Source organism: Alnus glutinosa, chromosome 8 (genome assembly GCF_958979055.1).
Source record: "Alnus glutinosa chromosome 8, dhAlnGlut1.1, whole genome shotgun sequence".
Classification (NCBI taxonomy): domain Eukaryota; kingdom Viridiplantae; phylum Streptophyta; class Magnoliopsida; order Fagales; family Betulaceae; genus Alnus; species Alnus glutinosa.
In genome coordinates this window covers 15,833,730-15,852,953 of record NC_084893.1, presented here as the reverse complement: position 1 = coordinate 15,852,953, position 19,224 = coordinate 15,833,730, and the positions used below count along the sequence as shown (strand labels likewise).

The 19,224-nt window shown below is 41.4% G+C and overlaps 1 protein-coding gene across 2 annotated transcripts in view; it reads right to left on the bottom strand.

Moving 5' to 3' along the window:
• The window catches only part of LOC133874860 (autophagy protein 5), a 46,033-nt gene that overhangs the window by 13,233 nt on the left and 13,576 nt on the right, over positions 1-19,224 (bottom strand). For both annotated transcript variants that reach the window (XM_062312747.1, XM_062312746.1), the window contains exon 5: positions 16,517-16,604. In XM_062312747.1, coding sequence (XP_062168731.1) covers positions 16,517-16,604 — 88 coding nt within the window. The remainder of the gene's footprint in view (positions 1-16,516; positions 16,605-19,224) is intronic.

The window sequence follows — 19,224 nt, the reverse complement described above, 5'->3', positions numbered from 1 at the left end:
AAATACAACCTCTTCCAATGTGCCAATCTATTCTCCATCTTCTCAATACTGCTACTCCAAGTCACGCGCCGGCACCGCTGTAGTTCTGTTTTTTATTTTCCCTGTAGCTCTGTTTTTTCTCTGTATCTTGGGCATGCTTTGTATTTCAACTTTAGTTGGCTCGGGTTTTTGGATTTTTTTTGGGAGGTTTCTCGGGTCTTCGTATGGGTGTTGGGGGTTATGGGGCAGATTTGGGTGTTATGATGGTCCTGAGGGTTTTGTTGGGGGTTCGGGATTTGATGGGGGATTCTACTGTTTTTTTTTTTTTTTTTTTTTTTTTTTGGGGGGGGGGGGGCTTCTACTGATTTTGGGTGCTTGATGGGGGTTTTCTGTATTTGGGTTTTCTTTTGTGGGTTAGCTGGATTGTTCCTGCGTATACTATATGTGTACTTAGGGACGTCTTACGCATTTTTTAATAAAATTTCTTACTCATCAAAAAATTATTGGGCACCCAAAGGAAGACCCAAAAACTTTATTGGCAAGCAAGCCATACCGCACCCAATAATGCTAGCAATGCCCTTCACATCCCCTACATCGCCTATTGGAACAATCTCAAAGTTGGACAAATTAATTTTTAGCCTCGATACTACTTCAAAACAAAGCAACAAGCATCTCATTTTTCGGTATTGTTCGACACTAGGCTCACAAAAAAGCAAAGTGTCATATGCAAATAACAAATGTGACACTATCATTTCCTTCTGATTTCTCGAACCCATAGAATACCAAGAAAGGAGCCCGCTCTCCACCGTTGCAGACAACATCCTACTTAAAGCCTCCATCACCACCACAAACAAAGGAGACAAAAGATCCCATCGCAGTCCTTGTGAACTACTAAAAAACCCTAAAGGCAACCCATTAATGAAAATGGAAAAACAGATAATAGAAATGCAATGAGCTATCCAACCTCACCATCTCTCCCCCAAACCACATCTCTCCAACAAATAAAGCAAAAACTTCCAATTAACGTGATCATATGCCTTCTCTAGGTCTAATTTACATAAAATAACCGGTGTCCCAGAGCGAAGCTGACTATCCAAACATTCATTAGCCACCAAAATAGAATTAAGGATATGTCTCCCCTTGATAAATGCATTCTAAGAATTTTTTTTTTTTTTTTGTTAATTTTTTTTTTTTTAAGTAATTGTAATTCAAATCATTAAAAGCGTAGAGAGGCGCAACCCTTATACACGAGAAGTATACAAGAGAGCCCTTAAATGGGACGAGAAGAGAATAAATTTAAAAAGTCTACAAATGTAAAATCATTCAAGCAATGATGGGACGCTATCCAAATATATAACATATTAAGCAAACGCTTCCGTAGCTCCACCATTGATGTCTCTACATCTTCAAAGAGCTGCGCATTCCGTTCTCACCAAATACACCACAATAAACACAATGAAGCTAACCGCCAAGCTTCTTTAGCACGACCATACCCAACCAACGCTCCCCAGCTAGTCAACTCCAACACCGTTCGTGGCATCACCCACTCTACCCCAAATAAGATAAGAATGTAACTCCAAAGATCACGGGCAACTTCGCAGTGAAGCAACAGATGATCAATAGACTCCCCATTCTTCTTACACATACAACACCACTCAATCACTACGACATTCCTCTTATGCAAGTTATCATGCGTCATAATTTTACCCAAAGCTGCTGACCATACAAAAAAGCCACTTAGTCGGAGCCTTAACACGCCAAATACTCTTCCACGGAAAGGATGGGCCATTTTTTCTAATAAGTACTACATAATAGGATCTCACCTCAAAAAAACCTTTTTTAGAGGGGTTCCAAACTAACTTGTCGCCCTCTCCATGTCAAACTGAAGGAGAGTAAATCCGCTTGAAGAAAGAAAGAACCATCTCTATCTCCCAATCCTTGATTTGCCTCGTAAAAAGAACATTCCATTGAATAACTCCGTTATAAATGACCAAGTTATCCTCCACCATCGCATCTTTGCTCCTCACAATACTAAACAGAACTGGAAAGCACTGCTTCAAAGATCTATCCCCACACCACCAATTATGCTAGAAACTAATATGTGACCCATCCCCCACCTCAAAACGAAGAAAATTACAAAACTTCTCCCATCCCTTCCTAATATGTTTCCACACACCCATTCCAAAGGAACCCGACACCTCTTTCGAACACCACCCAACCTTTAGGCTCTCAAATTTTGCGTCAATCACCAATCGCTATAAAGCCTCTCTCTCCCTACCATATCTCTACAACCATTTACCCAAAAGAGCTTGATTAAACTAGATGAAGTTGTGAACTCCCAACCCACCTGAATGCACAGGAGTACAAATCTTGTTCCATTTCACTAAATGAAATTTGGTCTCATCTCCAATACCACCCCAAAGAAAAGCCTTTTGAATATATCAATCTTCCCCAAAATTGACTTCAACCTATTTGCCAAAAACTTCGAAATGATTTTGTAAACACCACCTATTAAACTAATAGGGTGAAAATCATTAATCTTCGCCGCTCTAGCTGTCATCGGAATAAGCGATATAAATGTAGCATTAAGACTCTTCTCAAATTTTCCATGGTTGTGAAACTCCTTAAGAAACGCCATTATATCAACCTTTAATACCTCCCAACACTTTAGAAAAAAAAAATGTAGTAAATCCATCAGGTCCTGATGCCTGATCACCAAAAGGATTTAAGAAAACATAGCGGCAAGTTCGAACTTGTCTTCTCACAATCATCGAAACTTCAAGCACTTATTTCTCTCCAAATACACAACATTAAGCATGACGATATTACATTCCATCTATACATAACCCACTCTACTCCAAACATCTAAAAAACCATGTTTCACAAATCTCTTGCAACATTGCAATGAATGAAGGAGATGATCAAGAGTTTCTCAATTCCTTTTACACATTAAACACCAATCCATCGCTATAATATGATGCTTGCAGAGATTATCCAGAGTGACAACTTTCCTTGAAGATGTTGTCCAAGAAAAGAAAGCCACCCTCTAAGGAAGGCAGTCCACCAAATGCTCTTCCAAGAAAAAAGAAGAATCAACGTTGGGAAGGAGAACTTTGTAAAAGTTTTGACCTCAAAATATCATCTTTTCAAAGGGATCCAATAGAACTTATTGTCACCCTGACCCATCTTGAAGGCATACAGAACACTGGAAAAAGATATGGAATCCACGTCCTAATCATGTACTAATCTAAACTTTTACATCTCTCTCTCTCTCTCTCTCTCTCTCTCTCTCTCTCTCTCTCTCTCTCTCTCTCTCTTCAAAAAAACCCTTAGCCTTCTCTACCCTCCCTCCCTCCTCTTCTGGTTCCTTTCCGGTCTAGGTTCTCTAAGTTTTTCTTCTTCGCTTGGGTCTTTTAGTTTTGGGGTTTTCTTTTGTTGGGTGTAGATCTCAGTGGTTGGGTATTCTCCGGTGTGCTCGCACCCCGCTTGTGGCCTTGCCGGCTTGTTCAAGTCCTTGCCAACGTTGTCGTTTCTGTGGTTGCCGCCGTGCCGTTGTGTGTGGCTATTTGGTTCATGCGCTTCTTGGGTTGTAGATTACGGGTTTTGGGCCCTCCTCGCCGTGCGCGTGCCTCTCCAAAGGATTCTCCGTCGTGTTCCGGCTCTTCCCCACCGTCAGTATTGCTGCAAGTGGCTACCACAAGCTGTTCCAACACATGTGGCCATGGGTGTTTCTGATTTTTTTTTTGTTTTGATAGGTAATAGCAATTTATTGAAAAGCGCTAAGGGGCGCAACCCTTATACACGGGAAGTATACAAGAGAGCCCTTAAGCGGGTCGAACAGAAAGTAAATTTAAGAAGTCTACAAAAGTAAAGACACTCAAACTACGATATGGCGCTATCCAAGAGTATAAAGTGTTAAGCAACCGCTTCCTTAGCTCCACCATAGGTGTCTCTACGTCTTCAAACAAACGAGCATTCTGCTCCCTCCAAATACACCACAACAAGCAAAGAGGAGCTAACCGCCAAACCTCTTTCGCATGCCGACTCCCAATAGCCGCTCCCCAACTAATCAATAACTCCAACACCGAATGTGGCATAACCCACTCAACCCCAAATAAATTAAGAACGTAGCTCCACAGGGCCCGAGCTACCTCACAATGAAGCAACAAGTGATCAATAGACTCCCCACTTTTCTTGCAAAGACAACACCACTCCATTACTATAACATTCCTCTTACGCAAGTTATCATGAGTCAAAATTTTGCCCAAAGCTGCTGACCATACGAAGAAAGCCACCCTAGTTGGAGCCTTAACATGCCAAATATTTCTCCAAGGAAAAGAAGGAAGAGAAGGGCCATCTTCCCTACAGAGCTCTACATAGAAGGAATTCACCTCAAATAAACCTTTTTTAGAGGGATTCCACACTAATCTGTCACCCTCACCATGACGAATCGAAGTAGAATATAATCGGTCGAAGAGAGAGAGAACCATATCCAACTCCCAATCCTGGATATGTCTTGTGAAAAGAACATTCCACTGAACTACACCATTACGGACCACCAAATTATCCGCCACCGTCGCGTCTTTGTTCCTTACAATACAAAAGAGAGCTGGAAAGCATTGCTTCAAGGAACTATCCCCACACCACCGGTCATGCCAAAAACTAATATTAGCTCCACTCCCCACTTCAAAACGAACAAAATTGCGGAAATCCTCCCACCCCCTCCTAATATGTTTCCATACACCCACTCCAAAGGAACCCAAGACCTCTTTCGAGCACCACCCGCCCTTAATACTCTGAAATTTGGCATCAATAACCAAACGCCATAAAGCCTCTCTCTCCCTACCATATCTCCATAACCATTTACCCAAGAGCGCTCGATTGAACTGGATGAGATTGTGAACTCCCAACCCACCTGCGTATAAAGGTGTACAGACCTTCTTCCAACTCACTAGATGGAACTTTTTCTCATCACCAATGCCTCCCCAAAGAAAATCCTTTTGGATTTTATCAAGACGATTAGCCACCCTCACTGGCATAGGAAACAAAGAAAGGTAATAAGTTGGAATGTTGGAGAGCGAACTTTTGATAAGAGTCAACCGGGCACCCTTCGACAAGTACATCCGCTTCCAACCCGCCAACCTCCTTTCCATTTTTTCAATAACACCATTCCAAATAGAATTGAACTTGTAAGAAGCACCCAACGGCAAACCCAAGTAAGTCATAGGCATAGAGGCAACCCTACATCCAAGAAGATTGGCCAACCTATCAACCTCCTCTACCCCACCAATTGGGACAATTTCTGATTTTCCTAGATTAATTCTCAACCCAGAGGCTGCCTCGAATCCTAAGAAGATACATCTCAGGTGGCGAATTTGTTCTTCTTGGGCACCACAAAAGATCAAAGTATCATCAGCGAACAGCAGGTGGTTCACGACTAGTGCCTCTGAATCACTGGAACCCACTGAGAACCCTGTCAAATTACCCTGGTCCAATGCGGCAGTCAACATCCGACTCATCGCCTCCATAACCACCACAAACAACAACGGAGAAAGAGGATCTCCTTGACGCAATCCCCGAGAGCTATTAAAGAAACCCGAAGGGGTTCCATTAACAAGAACGGAGAATCTCACCGATGAAATACAAAAACGTATCCAATCCCTCCATTTTTCCCCCAAACCACATCTTTGAAGCAAATATAGCAAGAAATCCCAATTCACATGATCATAAGCCTTCTCCAAATCTAGCTTACATAGGAGTCCAGGTTCTCCCGATCGAATATGACTATCCACACATTCATTTGCAATAAGCACAGAGTCTAAAATTTGTCGACCTCCGATAAACGCATTCTGAGTGTTGGAGATAATCTTGCCCACAACGGACTTAAATCTGTTGGCAAGGACCTTTGAGATAATCTTGTAAACCCCCCCTACCAAACTAATAGGGTGAAAATCTCTGACATCCATGGCACCAGTCTTCTTAGGGATCAAAGAGACAAACGTAGCATTCAAGCTCTTTTCAAACTTTCCTCGAGAATGAAATTCTGCAAAAACATCCATAATGTCAGTTTTTAAAAAATCCCAGCACTTCTGAAAGAAAGCCGCAGTGAAACCGTCAGGACCCGGCGCCTTGTCACCATTCATATCCCTGATAACCTCCCACACCTCCTTCTCCTCAAAAGCTCTTTCTAACCAAATGCTCTCCTCCGCCTCAATGGATAAAAAAGATAGGCCCTCCACCCTAGGCCGCCACGAGCAATTCTCCAAGTACAAATTACTGTAGAAATGAACTAAGTGCTCTTTAATCTCCGCAGGATTTCTGGAAGTTATACCATTAATACTCATAGAGTCCACTTGGTTGAATTTACGATGTGAGTTGGCCACTCTGTGAAAGAATTTTGTGTTCTTATCCCCCTCCTTTAACCACAAAGCTCTAGACTTTTGCCTCCAGCTAGTTTCCTCAAAAAGAAGGGTCTTCTCCATCTCTCTCGCCATATCTACCCTTCGGACTTTATCAACCTCCTCTAGGCCACGTTGTTCTTCGATTAACTCCAGCTCTCGAATGCCCTCCAGTAATTCTTTCTTCTTTTTCCCTAAATCACCAAACACTTCTTCATTCCATTTCTTCAAATCAGCCTTCAAGGCCTTCAGTTTATTGGCCAAAACGAAGCTAGGAAGACCCGAAAACTCGTAAGACATCCACCACTTTTTCACCTGCTCAACAAAACCCTCGTATTTCAGCCACATATTTTCAAACTTAAAATACCTGTTTCCTCCTCTATTTGTGCCACAATCCAATAACAAAGGAAAATGATCGGAGAAAATTCTTGTCAACCTCCTCTGAGAAACTTCAGGAAAACGATCCTCCCACTCCGGAGAAATTAAGAACCTGTCTAATCTCGACCAAGTTAGATCTTCCTGGCCACTCGACCAAGTAAACTGGCCATCCTCAAGGGGAAGGTCCACCAAATTATGCAAGAAAATAAAATCAGAGAACTCTTCCATAGCTGCAGAAAAGCCAGCACCACTAGATCTCTCACTAGGAAAACGAACCACATTAAAATCTCCCCCAATACACCAAGGCATCTCCCACCAACTCATCAGTCCCGCTAATTCATCCCACAAATCCCTCCTCTCCCTGTCATCATTCGGACCATAAACCCCCCCCAAAAGCCCAAACAACATTATCTCCAATGTTACGCAAAGAACATGCAACAGTAAATCTACCAATACACTCTTCCACTTTCTCCACCACCCTTCTATCCCACATTAACAAAATTCCACCCGACGCTCCATTAGCACCCAGATAGCACCAATCAACATAAAGGCAGCCACATAAACTTCGAACCACCTCCCTTGAGATAACTGCCATCTTTGTCTCCACCAAGCAAACAATATCCGCCTTCCAAACCCTTAGAAGCCCTCTAATCTCCATTCTTTTCTTGATTGCATTAATCCCTCTAACATTCCACGTCAAAATTTTAGGCGTCATAAAAGCGAGATGGCCCCCTACCCTTATGCCTTCCTTTGTCCGACTGCTCCCCTCTTTTCTCATAATTCATAGACCAGGATAGCCTATTTAGTTCCCTCTGTCCTTTCACCCCCTTAGCAAGCGAAGGCTTAGTCTTCAGTTCAGCCAAAGAGAGATCTCTATCCGCTTCAATCTCCTCAAACAAAGCCAGCAATCTGTCCTCAAAACGACCACAAGAAAGCCCAATAGTAGAATAAAACCTCTTAATTCTTTCTACCACCCATCTAGGCGACACCCTCTGCCCGTCTACATCCTCCACTGCCAAAGGAGTAATAACAATCGGTTCATAACTCTCTAACATCCCCCCACCATTCCTAGGTGCTAGATCTGCAGCATTTGGGACCTCTCCTCCACACATGTGCCTCTCCAATGGCTTCTCCGGCAATTTCCGCTTCTTCCAGTGGTTTTCACGCCGTGCCAGTAACGCGCCGATGCACGTGGCTCCACGCGCCACCGCCTTTGGGTTTTTTTTTTTTTTCCTTCCTGTAGCTCTGACTTTTCTTTGTATTTCAGGTTTGCTTTGTATTTTGCGTTTGATTTTCATATGTATTTTGGGTTGTGGGTGTCTTTTTGGGATGGTTGTTCGGGTTTTCTTGCGGGTTTTGAGGGGGTTTGTTGGGTTGGGGTGCTTTCGGGGCAGGTTTGGGTGTTTAATGGGGGCTTCTTCTGTTTTTTGGGCTCTAGGTGTTTTGGGTGCTCCTAGTGGGTTTCAGGTTTTAGGGTTGATCCTTATGAGTTTGTTTGGGTTTTTTCCTTTTGTGGGCTGGCTTTGGCGGTTCATGTGTATACTCCTGATGTACTTAAGGGCGCCTTACGCTTTTTAATAAAATCTTCTTACTTATCAAAAAGAAACTAATCTAATAAAATTTATGTTCCAATACACAACATCATTGTGAGAAAGCATATGGTCAACTACAGAGCATCCCTATCAAAATAACTCCGGAAAAGTTCCGTTCAAAGAGTGATCCCCACACCAAACTTCATCACAAAACCTAGTTCAAGAGTTATCACCCACCTCAATACTAACAAAACTAGAGAAGGCATTTGAAACCCTCCTATTGGTTTTCCAAAAGCTCACCCTATGTGGCCCATTGACAACATTAGTGCACCAATCACCCGCCAAACTACCATATTTTTTATTCACTATCCATCTCAAAAAAGCTTCTCTCCATAGCATACGTCCATAGTCACTTTCCCATAAGAGCCTGATTGAAGGTAAGTAAACTCCTAACCCCCAAACCTCCAAAGATGAAGTCCAAACCTTCTGCCAGTTATAAAAAATAAAAAATAAAATAAAAATAAAAATTTCCTCTGCAATTTTCTAAACTGATTAGCTATACCAACAAGGATAGGGAAGAGAGAGAAAAAAAGGTAGGAAGGTTAGAAAGCATGCTCTTAATCAACATTAAAAGATCACCCTCAGATATGTATAGCCTATTCCACACAACTAATCTTCTTTCCATTTTCTCAATAATTGTATTCCAGATAAATATGTCCTTGAATGAAGCACCCGAAGCTCTTTCATGGGCAAAGAAGAAACCCTACAGTTAAGAATACAAGCCAAACCTTCCACATTTAGTAGATTACCAACAAGAACCAATTTAGTGGACAAATTAATCTTCAACCCTTAAGCAGCTTCAAAAAAAGGAGAACACATCTTAGATAGTGAAAATGATTTGGTGCAATCCCATAGAAAATAAGAGTACCATTAGCGAAAAGGAGATGAGAGACGAATAATAACTCATAATTCCTAGACCCCATTGAAAAGCCTGAGATAAAACCCCCATTCACAGCAGCTGACATCATTTGACACAATAATTCCATAACAATCACAAATAGAAGGGGAAACAAAGGGTCCCCCTGTCTCAGACCCTGAGAGCTATTGATAAAACCACTATGAGTACCATTGATCAGAATAGAGAACCAGATTGTGGATAAGAGTGAGCAATCCAATTTTGTCATTTCTCCCCAAAGTCACATCTCATTATAATATGTATAACAAAAAATTCAATCAACGTGGTCATAAGTTTTCTTTAAATCCAATTTACATAATATACTCGGCTCGCTAGATTTGAGATGACAATCAAGACATTCTTATTTTTTATAAGAAATAAAAAATCATTAAAAAACGCAAAGATGCAACACAATTACATATGAAGCATACAAGAGATATACCTATCAAGAAAAAAAAAATCAAGAATATCATGAAAATTAGAAATATTAAAAGTATTCAAAGGTAGATGTTCTGTGGTAAAGTGTATTGAAGAAAAAAGTCATTAATTCCACCATCGTTCTCTCGCAGTATTCAAAATTTCGAGGGCCATTTGATAAATTTTGAGAAGTGTTTTGGGTTCGGAAAAGAGTTTTGAAAAAAGTAAAAGTTGAGAATCATTTAAGAAAAGTTGAAAATTGGTTTAGTAAAATTTTGAAGTGTTTTGTAAAAATTGAAGGGTTAAATCCTTTACAGATACTAGTGGTTTAACACAAAATCAAAGGACATCTCAATTTTAAAAAGTATCTCAAATGGTACCTATATATATCTAATAAACGCAGTTGGCACTTCCGTCCAATAATTTAATGACGTATTATGTCAAACCAATCAGCGAGTGCCACGTGTCTCATATGCCTAATTAATATTATTTAAAAATTCAAAAAATTCAAAAAATAAATAAATAAAATAAAATCTAGGGGGTGGTCGAGCCACCCCTCATTTAGCCAAATGGGGTAGCTGGACTATAACCTATGGCCATCCAACATTTAGTCGAACCACCCGCATGGACATTGGGGGTGATTCAGCCACCTCCAAATGGCCAAAAAGGAGGTAACCATAACCAACCCCCATGGTCAGCTTGGGGTTGGCTGAATCACTTGCAAATAGCCAAGTGGGAGTGGTTGTACCCACCCCTTGGCCAAATGAGGTTGGCAAAAACCACCCATTGGTCATTTGGGGTGACTCGACTACCCCTATTTGGCCAAGGGGGTGGTTCTTTGGCCATTTCTTTCTACTTGCATTCACACTTTGGCCCTTAATGGGTTTCTCTAGGAAGCTTATGAGAACCCAATAGGTCGATGTGGAGCACGGTGGATGAAAAGTTGGTTGCTTGCATTGATGGAGATCCTAGCAAGCTGCAAAAGAACGAAATATAGCAATATTCTGATGAAAATTTGGTTGCTTGCGTTGGTAGGCAACCATTCGAAATTAACTCCTCTCTCTCTTCCCTCGTTGCTCTCTCTCTCTCTCTCTTCACCATAATGATGGTGTGTGAAGGCGCGTCACGTTAGGGATTTGTTTCGCTTTCTCTTTTCCATCGGTGCTAGAGTTTTTGCAGCGGAGCAGTACGCTTCTGTTAGGAGTTCTGAAGCTTCCATCATAGCTGCTCTGGGGTGAGTTGTTTCGTCCTTCCTAAGGGGCTGCTCAGTGTTTATGCCTCCGTGGAGTTTCTTCTTCTCTGAGGCTCAATAGACAAGGCTGAGATGGAGTGTTGCTTCTCCGTGGAAGCCAAAAATTTATCCTTTTTAGCGAAGGCAGATGCGTCTTGAGCTTCGTTTGGAGGAAATGAGGAATGGGTTCTATGGGTATCTTTTTCTGGGCTTTCGGTGCGCTGAGTGGTTGTTGGCCACGGTTGAGGAGGCATTGAAGGCTCCAATGAAGAAGGATTTCGTCTCATCATACCGCGAAGATGCGAAAGCTGTGATGGTTCGTGGGGGTGGTAACAAGGCCGGCCATTACCTTGAGGTGGCTGACTATGCGGAGAGTGGTCATAAAGGGGTTATTTGGATCCCTAAAGGCCGAAAAGGTTGGGGATGGTCTTGGGTGGTGGGTGAGCTGCGGCAGTTGCTAAAGTTTATTGAAACAAAGGATGGGTCGCTGGGTTCTGAGGCGCCTTCCCCAAAGGGGAAACAGAAGAGGGGTGTTTTGTCTGGTTGTTTCGGTGGGGCTTCTACGTCCTTTGCGAAGGTGGTTCAAGGAGTGGTGGTCAAGCCTCTAGGGTCGCTAGTTCTGAAGGTAGAGCCTTTTGGTTTGGATCTGCTGCCGGCGGTGGGGTGTAGGGATGTGGTAGATGGGAGAATGGCGGTGAACTACTTTGTTTTGGAGGAGCAGTTGTCTGGGTCGTTGGAGAAGAAGAAGAATCAAATCTGCTTGCTTGGGGAGGGCGAGTCGTGGAAGAAGAAGAAGGTAGGGCTTCTCTGTTCGTGGAAGAAGATTCTAGAGTGGCTTCGGATTGCTTTGGAGCAGGCTTCAGCTTCTGGGTTCAAGCATGTTGGGCTGGTTCTGAAACCCAAGCACAGCAGCTGGGCTAGGCCTAAGCCCACGAGGGTGAGGCTGGATCTAGGTTCTCTGAGTGTTGGACCCGATTCGAATCCAGATTCGGATATTGTGCAACTTGAATTGTTTTCAGAAGCTGTTTCTGGGTCCATCGTATTCCGGGAGTTTTGCAGATCGGCAACCCTTCACCGGTGGGTGTGTTTCCGATCCAGTGGTCGATTCTCCTTCCACCGAGTTAGTTGTGTTGGAGGTCGAGGCTTCATAGGAGCTCAAGAATTCGGGAGTCTCTCAGTTCGACTTTCACCCCCTGCCGACTCCGGCGATTTTGTCTTTGGTGTCTCTGGTTGATTCTCACAAGTTTGAGGGGTGTAAGCATTGTTACTGGGTTTGCCTTTCCTTTTCAAAGTAGATTTGGTGGTGCTTGCTTGACCCCTCAGCTTAGTCACGAGGGGTCTTCTCAGCCCATCTTCGCCCCTTACTCAGGGGTGGCTAAGTTGGGAGAGAGGCTCTATTATGCTTCATTGCCATCAGTTTCTAAGCCTTTCCAGAAGTACCACCGGAAGGCAAGGGAAGGCAGATCAGGACATTTGGATGATAAATTAGTTGTTGAGTCTGTGGCAGCAATGAGGTTGCCTGTCAACTTTTTAGCCAAAGAAGCAGCGCAGTGCTTTCAAAGATGAACCCTGCAGGCGGGGCAAATTCCGTGAAGGGTTTCATTAAGCCTTCTTCTTCAATGAAGGGCTTCCTTCGGCGGGGGTTTCTCAACCCGAGCCCGCTATGAAAGCTTCAACTACTCATACCTCGCTTTTAGAGACGGTTATGTCTTCATCAACTCCGGAAGTTAAGAAAGTTGGGGTGGTAGGGATTCCCTCCCCCTTGGGTGGTTGCGCCACTCCAAATATTGGATTCCCTCCCCCTTGGGTGGTTGCGCCACTCCAAATATTGGAAAGGGTGATGATTCCAATCTCAGAAGTGGCCAGTATGTTTTAGTTCGTCTATTGAGGTAATTGTGTGGAAGCAGGGTGATGAGATCTGGGATGGGGAGGATGAAGATTCCCCTTTCCCTTTGGGTGTTCTTCCTCTCAACATGGCATTGGATTGGGAATTGGATCGTGTTGAGGATTCGTCCTTGGCGATTATGGATGCCTTTGAAGATGACTTTCTTCGGAAAGTTAAGGTTGCACGGCCAAAAACCAAAGGTAAAAGGGAGATTTTGAATTTGGTAAGCACCATTAATTATGGTGATAGAAGTGCGTCCTCTCGGCATAGGAAAGGCAAGGCTCACGTGTTGTAGAAGGGTGTGCTTCTTGAGGGTTCGGATTTGAGGGCTTTTGATTTTTGAGGGTTTGTTGGGTTTCTTTCTTTTTGTGGGCTGTTTCGTTTTTCGCTTTCTAGTTAGGTTCTTTCTCTTGTATTCTTTCGGTGTACTTAGGGGCACCTTGCACTTTTAATAAGAGAAGTTTATTACTTAATTTTTTTTTTTTAAAAAAAAAAAAACCCTACTTTCTTCAATCATATTATTCATCATAATCGTAGAACAAAAAGCATCCACTCAACCAAACAAAGAAAGCACAACACTTTGACTTCCATTCTTTTTCTGTGACAGCCAAATTCATGAGCAACAAAGATAATAATTAAAGGGGTGGTTTCGGCCACCCCCTAATTTATTTTTCTTTGTTCTTGTTTTTTCTTTTTTATTTTTGTTATTTTTAAATAATATTTATGAGGGGTATGACACTTGTTAGATTGTGATTGGATTTGACGTGACACGCCATTAAATTATTGGACGAAAGTACCAACTACATTTATCATATGTCCATAGGTACCATCTGCGATACTTTTTGAAACCGAAGGGTGTGTTTGATTTCATGATGAACCATAGGTAGTAAAAAAAAAAACTTATGAGTAATGTTGCAACTTTATTGAAAAAGCGTAAGGTGCCCCTACATATACAGACAATATACAATAGAGTTCTTACAAACTCAGAACCTAAAAATAGTAAAACGACCTGTCAAACCCTCCTAGTCAGAAAGCACCCACATCACCCAAAACCCACGAGAAACCCAAATCCCAAAAAATAGTTGAAGCCCCCGTCAAAACCCTCCCCAAAAATACCCAAACCGACCCCAAAAGCACCCCAACCCAACAAACTCCCAAAAACCACCAGAAACCCCGAACAACCCTCCCAAAAAAACTCCTACAAACCCAAAACCCACGTGAGACACTCAAAACCCAAGCCGACGGAAGCCGAAATATAAAGCAAACCCAAAATACAAAGAAAATGCCAAAGCTAAGGAAAAAAAAAAAAAAAAAACTATAATAGTTGTGGCGCGTGGTGGCCACATGCACTAAAGCGGCGCGGAATCTGACGGATAAGCCACCAGAGAGGTGCGTGCATGGTGAAAAGGTATCAAACACCGTAGATTTAACTCCCAAGTTTCAGAAACTTACTCGGCCACGCGCGCGGCAACCACCCTCAGCTGCGCTGACGGCGGGGTAGAGCCGAAACACGACGAAGAGTCCTCCGGTGAGGCACATGCACATGAGGAGATCTCAAACACCGTAGATCTACATCCCAAAATGCAAAAGAACCAATCAGCCACGCACACCAGTGTGGCGGCCATCCACAAAACTGACGTCGACGGTCAAGACCAGAACAAGCCAGCGAGGTCTCAGGCAGGGTGCGCACGCGCGGAAGACAACCCAACCGTCGTAGATCTACTCCTAAGATGTAGAGAAACTCAAAACTAAAAGACCAAAAAAAAAAAAAAAAAACACTAGAGCACCTAAACTAGATGGGGACCGAATGAGGGAGGTAGGCCTGCCTCCCTCCTCACTTGACGTTATCAGAGAAGAGACCTAAGGGTTTTTTGTTCACAGGTAGTAAAAAAGTAATTGACCCAAAGTTTTTTATTTTTATTTTTTAATAAAAAAAATGAGAAATACTTCTATAAAATATAATAAATAAATAAATAAATAAAAACATAATTGTTGTTGTGGTGCCCTCGACTTTTGCCTCACCCTCTCTTAGCCACAATGCCACAATGTATCAGCCTCTTTTACCCACAATGCCCTCAACTTTTGCCTCTAACTCACCTCCTCCAAAAGAAAAGTCTGCTCCAACTCACCCGTAGCCACATCCTCCCTTAATTTCTCTTCACTGGAAAGAGGTCTTTGCTCTTCAAGCACATCTATCCCTTTTTATATCATCAAGAAGAGCCTTTTTTTTTTCCCATCCCCACAGTAATAAACTCCGTTTCATTCCACATTTTAAATTAGCATTCAGATCTTTTAGTTTCTGAGCCAAAAAGAAAACTAGGACAACCCTAGAAACGCTAAAAACTCCACCAGTGCCTCTCACCTTCTCAACGAAACCTTTTGTTTTTAACCACATGTTATCAAATTTAAAGTACCTCCTACCCCTCAAAAGTTCACCACAATCAAGGAGAAGAGGAAAGTGATCTGAAAGAATCATGGGTAATCTGCTTTGAACAACATCCGGGAAGTGAAACTCGGGAGAAATGAGAAATCTATCAATTCTTAACCACGAAGGGCAATCCCAATTATTTGACCACATAGAGTTCCCACCATGGAGGGGGGATATCCATAAGACCCTGCTCAAAGATAAAATCTGAGAACTCTCCCTTAGCAAGAGAAAAATTGGCCTCTCTCAATGCTCTCTCACTAGCGAAGTGGGTGACATTAAATTTTTTTTTTTTTAATCCAATACACTAAGGTAAATCCCACCAACTAATCAAACCCACCAGCTCCTCCCATAACACCGACAATCAACATCTGAATTAGGACCATAGACATTGGCGAAAGCCCATTCAAATTGGTCATTAACACTTCTGAATTTAGAAGCCACAAAAAGTTACCCACACTTCGATTTCCTCCACAAATCCCATATCAATAAAATGCCACCAGAAGCCCCCCTAGATTCCAACTGACACTAATCTAAATGTTGACAACACAAACTCTGCACAATACTTCTAGAAATCTGCTCCAATTTAGTCTCTTGGAATGTCACTATGTCAGCCTTCCACGATCTGAGCAAATTTCTATTACGTTTATTCACATCATGCAACTCTAGAAATCTGCTCCAATTTAGTCTCTTGGAACGTCACTATGTCAGCCTTCCACGATCTGAGCAAATTTCTATTACGAATTCGTTTATTCACATCATGCAACTCTCTCACATTCCAGGAAATAATTTTTCGTTTCGTAAGGAAACAAAAGACACCCGCCCTCTTCTACCGCCAAACTTAGACACAGTATCTTTGGAGACAATTTATGGAATACTCTAACCTTTCTCAATTTTCTTCAGCCTTTAGGAACCAAATGCGAAGTGCTAGATGGAGAGCCATTATTCAAAACATCCTTGCTATGACTACACTGGCTTCAAGGGCTCAACATCTTATGGGCCAAGTAAACATTATTTCTACTTGGAAACTTAAAATCTATGATCTGAGAACCACCACTAACAATAATATGAATTGTAAGTAATGGTGTAATGAGTGAATTAATGAATACAAACAACTCAAACCACTAGTTTCAATCATTACAATCATATAAATGACACATCATTGTTCATTTAAGACATTACATTTCACTCATTCTGTTGATGTAAAGCTATGTCCTTATTTCTGGCATTTGTACATCAACTCAAACCACCAAAATGTGGGAAAAGGCAATAGAAAATGTATCAATTCCTAGTTATTTAGCAATTAACAGACATACCGTTTATAACAGAGCGCCAGAGCTCCACCTGATCAGGTTGAGACATGTTCATGACACTTTTGCAGTTTCCATTGATTATATATGCTGCCTGTAGTAGGAACGAAATACTATTAAAGACTAACTTTTAATTTTTTATTTTTTAAAAGACAATATAATATTTCCATATATATATTGGTGCATGGCAATCAAGGTCAGGAAAATGTACATTTCCTATACAATATATTATAATAACTTCCCTGTGGTTAAAGACAATAAAAAATTACCTCTATCTTCTGGGAACAATGACTAAACCTCTCTACGATTTGGAGTGAAATCGTTATTAATCTGTTCTAATTGATGGATTCTCCTACATCACGTGCGTGTGTCGCTTGAAAGGACAGAAAACAACTCTATTCTTGGATATGGAAAGAAAACAGCTGTATTACTGTACATTATGAAGGTCAACCAAGGGAAAAATTTCGCGTTTCCTTCCACACGTGCATATCAAGTGAGAATTTGTTAGATGGAATGAAAAACATAACAATTTAATTTTACTCTAAACCACAAGGGAGTTTAAGGACAGTTTCCAAAAGAGAAGGAGATTATCTGTAATTAACCCCAACCATAGGAAGGTAATTTATAATTTGTCCTTTTTCAATAATTCATTTCAATGAAACACTAACAAAAGTTACCAAAAGAATAACACTAAAGAAGCTGAATAGAATCATGGTAAGAAGTGACAACCAAATTCCACTCACAAAAATTTAAACACTTCTCTTTCTAGGATACGGATTTTATTGTCAGATACTCTAAACATATTTTTCTCATTGGTAGTTTTATAGGTTGTCAACGACCTACTTTTCTCTTTCTGTTCCTTTCTAATTATGATAATTGCATGTAACCTAGTTTATTGTAGGAATATCATAAGATGCAATAGAACTGTGAGGACTCTGAGTTCTCAAATCTTGTAAAAGGAGTCTCACTTTTTTCTGTGGGTGAGATAAGATTTCATGAAATAATCAAAGACTACAAAAGATTGAAAAAAGAAAAAAGAAAAGCACAAAATACAAGGGTAAGGATACAAACAAAGACATAAGCCGAGCCGATGCAACACTGAGGGAACAGTTGGAAATGGGCCCATAAAAAACCAGCCCAGTCCAATAATTTTTTGACTCAAAGCCAAGAAAAATGCCAACCATGAATAGCTGTTTAAATGCAGAAATTAAATGGACCAAATCCTTAGGAGATTAGCTTGAGGAGTGATCTGCTACAGCAAGCAAGAAAGACTTGAGACCTCACAATTATATGATCTTTAATCCAAATTAATGAGTTGTTCAAACTAATTTTTTAAGTTTAAAACTTGTTTTGTAATTTTCTGAACAATCATTTTAAAAATTAATTATCAATATTTTTTTTTATAAGTAAAGAAAAATTTTATTAAAAGCGAAAGGTGTCTCTAAGTACATAGGCAGTATACAACAAGAAGCACCCAACTAAAGCAAGCACAAGAAAGACCCAAACCTAATAGAACCCATGCGATGTCCCACATCGCCTGGATATGGGAATGGGGATGTGAGAGTCGCCAGCGAGCACTCACTAGAACGCTAAGAATGGGGTGATCCCATGACGATCAACAGCAGGGACGCTGGGTCCCAACAGGGAGTGATTGTGACGTTCCACATTGTCTGAGTATGAGAATGAGAATGTGCTTATATGTATATTCGCACCTTTCTTGACATAAGTGACATCCTAAGAAGTTTGGTTCAGGGAGCTAAAAGCGGATAATATTGTGTTGTTAGGGGTAGGTCGTTACAACCCACCCAAGAAAATCCCACTAAACACCAAAAGCTCTCAAAGCCGAAACCCACTAAACACCAAAAACAATTATCAATATATATACTCCTTATCCTTATATATACCTTATTTACCCCATACTTGTTGTTTGAAGAAACCCTACACTTCAATTGGTATCCGGGTTCTAGGGGGCTACTCTTATTTTTTGTCAATCGAGCTGCTTTCCCTCATCCCATTCTCGTTGCTCTGTGTCTCATGGATGGAATGGATGGGGTGGTTATGGTGAGGTTGGAGAGGTCTTTTATTCGCCCTTTATGTACCTATCCCCCTATTGCGTTAGGCGATTCCAGTTACTCATATTGGGTTTTGCAATGCGTGAAGGAGATCTATCCTATCGTGGGGATCTCATATGCGGGTCATGAGGAGCCATTTTTTGCTCTTTTGACAGTTATTGAAGAGGAATATCATCGTGAGGAAATTGGTTCTCTCTCTAAACTTGGTATAAAAGGCAGTAGGGAGCTAAGAAATTTGGAGTGCTCTATTAACTATGATGCCAGAGGTAAGTGTTCAAGTCATGGAAAAGGCAAGGATAGGGAACTACTATTGTTTTTATGAAGTCTAGGTTTTTTTTTTTTGATAAGTAAATGCAATTTATTAAAAAGCGCAAAGGGGCGTGTTGCGTGACTGGGTCTGGGATCGAGTTATTGGTCTGTGGGTGGGCAAACCAGCAGGATAGAACCTCCTAGATTTACCTATGGTGTAGGGTGAAGGATTGATACGAGGTATTCGAGGTACCTCTGCCTCCTAATTCAACCACGAGAGTTGAGAATTTTTTAGGGTAAATTGATCATGCTTTATTATGAATCAGGATCTCTTTAAATAGAGATTACAAGCAGAATATAATTATGGAATTACATCAAATCCCTTATTTCTAG